Here is a 2,651-nt window from a genome sequence, read left to right on the forward strand (position 1 = left end):
AGATTTCTGACCATGAGCACCACTTTGAAAATTGATGGCCATACTGATGAAGCAAAAATATTGAGAATGTTCCCATTCACTTTAGTTGAAGATGCAGAACAATGATTCTACTCTCTCCTAGCCGGCAGTATCACATCATGGGAAGAGATGGAAACTACATTCTTAAATGAGTACTTTCCAACATCAGTATTCCTGAGAAAAAAGTATAAAATCCTGAATTTCAAATAGAAGGTTGGTGAATCATTGAGAGATGTCTACAAAATATTCAAAAGGGTCTTAGTAGCGTGTCTAACTCATAATATGGATCAGACTGAACAAATGCAGATGTTCGTTAATAGGCTGAAAATATAGATAAAACAATTGATCGATACAGCAGATGATGGCTCAACAAACTTCTCAACAGCCACCGGTATTAAAAGGATTATTGAAGCAATAACTGCCAATGAGCATCTAGAATTATACTATAGGTGTACTAGCCATCCGGAAGGGGTAATTGATCTAAAATTGGAAGCAAATAAAATTCGTCTAGAAGACACAGTTGTTGTCGAAGTAGAAAAGAAATTAAAAGCTATGAATATAGGTACTCAACATATAGCTCAAGTTCAACCGGCTTAGGCCATCACTTGTGAAATTTGTAATGGACCTCATCACACGGCTTATTGCTTTGCTATCCCCCAACAAATTGAAGAGATCAAATTCTTAAAGCAGAATAATCCCTACTCCAACACTTACAACCTAGGTTGGAAGAATCATCTTAATTTCTCCAAGAAGGATCAGAAAGGGAATGTTCCACAACAGGGTACAGGATAATATCAGACACAGTATCAACAACAACAACAACAACAAGCACCTAAAAAGGCAGAATGGGAGATTGCCATTGAAAAATTAGCCGCCCACAGTATGCAGTTTCAAGAATAAACTAGAACCAATCAGAAAAACACCATTGCCTCCATAAAAAATCTTGAAGTCCAAATGGGTCAGATAACACAACAGTTAGCTTCAAATTTTCAAGCTTTGGGCACCTTACCCAGTGGTATGGGGGAAAATTCGTGGGAACATAACAATGTTAATATTGTCATAACCAGAAGTGGAAAGTCAACGAAAGAAAACAGTATAGAGGAAGATGGATTATTAGAAGTGGATTTAGAAATCAAGGAAACCAAGAACCAAGATGAAGAAGTAGTACTGCTACCTGTCCAGGAGAAAGAAAAAGTTCCTAAACCATTCATCAAACTCCCTTACCCTCCGAGTCAGAAGAAGAAAGATCAACATGAAAAAAAATTGAGAGGTTCTTAGAAATGTTCAAAAAGCTTGAAATAAATATTTCATTTTCTGAGGCGCTAGAACAAATGTCAACATATGCCAAGTTCATGAAAGACATCATCTCCAAAAAGCGCTCCACTGATATAGACCCGATCATCCTAACTAAAACATGTGGTGTCATTCTTCAAGGTATGAAAATCCCAGTGAAAAAGAAAGATAGGGGATCGGTTACTATTCCTTGCACTATTGGTGATAGAAAATTCAAGAAGGCTCTGATTGACTTGGGAGAAAGTGTGAGTTTGATTCCACTATCCATCTACAAGAAATTAGGCATTGGCACCGTTCAGGACACTCAAATGACGCTTCAGTTTACTGATCTCTCTGTTAGGCGACCATATGGAATAGTGGAAGACGTTCCAGTAAAGATTGAAAAGTTTTTTTTTCCAATTGACTTCGTCATTCTGGAAATGCCCGAATATGAGAATATTCCTCTCATATTTGACATGCCATTTTTAAAGACAGGACGATGCATGATAGACATAGAGGAAGGAACAATGACCCTCAAAGTCTATGATGAAGAGCTAAAAGTTGATGTGTGGAACAAGATGCAATACAAAGATAATATTGGCACAAGACACATTGTAGAGATGATAGATTAGGTAATTGCTCAAGAAATTGAAAAGAAAATGCCCCAATCACCGTTAGAACGTGTTTTGAGTTTATCGATTTTCGAAAGTGATAAAGATGGGGGGAATTCTGAAGTGCTCGCTATGATGGAAAAACAAATTGAATGGATTAGATCTAAACCATACCGGTGGGAAGATTTAAGACCACCTCCACCATCAGATATCACTCAAGAACCCAAAACAGGGGCAGATCTGAAATAGTTACCAGCAAATCTGAAGTATGTATTTCTAGATACTGAAAAAAAATGCCCAGCTATTATCAATGCCAGTTTACAAAGTGTCCAAGAAGCAGAACTCATTCAAGTGCTAAAAAAATACAAGGGTGTAATTGGATGGGCAATCGAGGATTTGAAAGGTATAAGCCCGATAGTTTGCATGCACAAGATCTTAATGGAAGATGATCACAAGCTAGTGGTGCAATCACAACGAAGACTTAACCCAACCATGAAAGAAGTGGTACGCAAAGAGGTTGTAAAATTGTTGGATGCGGGATTAATTTACCCTATCTCCGACAACTCATGGATAAGTCCATTCCATGTGGTACCAAAAAAAGGGGGAATTACGATGATTAAAAATGAGAAGAATGAGTTAATTCCAACCAGAACTGTTATAGGTTGGAGAGTGTGCGTAGATTACAGGAGACTGAATATGGCAACACGAAAAGACCACTTTCCGTTACCATTCATTGATCAAATACTGGAA

At 37.7% G+C, this 2,651-nt stretch overlaps 1 protein-coding gene across 1 annotated transcript; it reads left to right on the top strand.

Annotated features, from left to right (window-relative positions):
• Nucleotides 1-1,619: 1,619 nt before the first annotated feature.
• Nucleotides 1,620-1,922, top strand: LOC127129971 (uncharacterized). Its single transcript, XM_051059063.1, has one exon. The coding sequence runs from the start codon at nt 1,620-1,622 to the stop codon at nt 1,920-1,922; it is 303 nt and encodes a 100-aa protein (XP_050915020.1).
• The last annotated feature ends 729 nt before the right edge of the window (nt 1,923-2,651 follow it).

This window comes from Lathyrus oleraceus, chromosome 3, assembly GCF_024323335.1.
Source record: "Lathyrus oleraceus cultivar Zhongwan6 chromosome 3, CAAS_Psat_ZW6_1.0, whole genome shotgun sequence".
Lineage (NCBI taxonomy): Eukaryota > Viridiplantae > Streptophyta > Magnoliopsida > Fabales > Fabaceae > Lathyrus > Lathyrus oleraceus.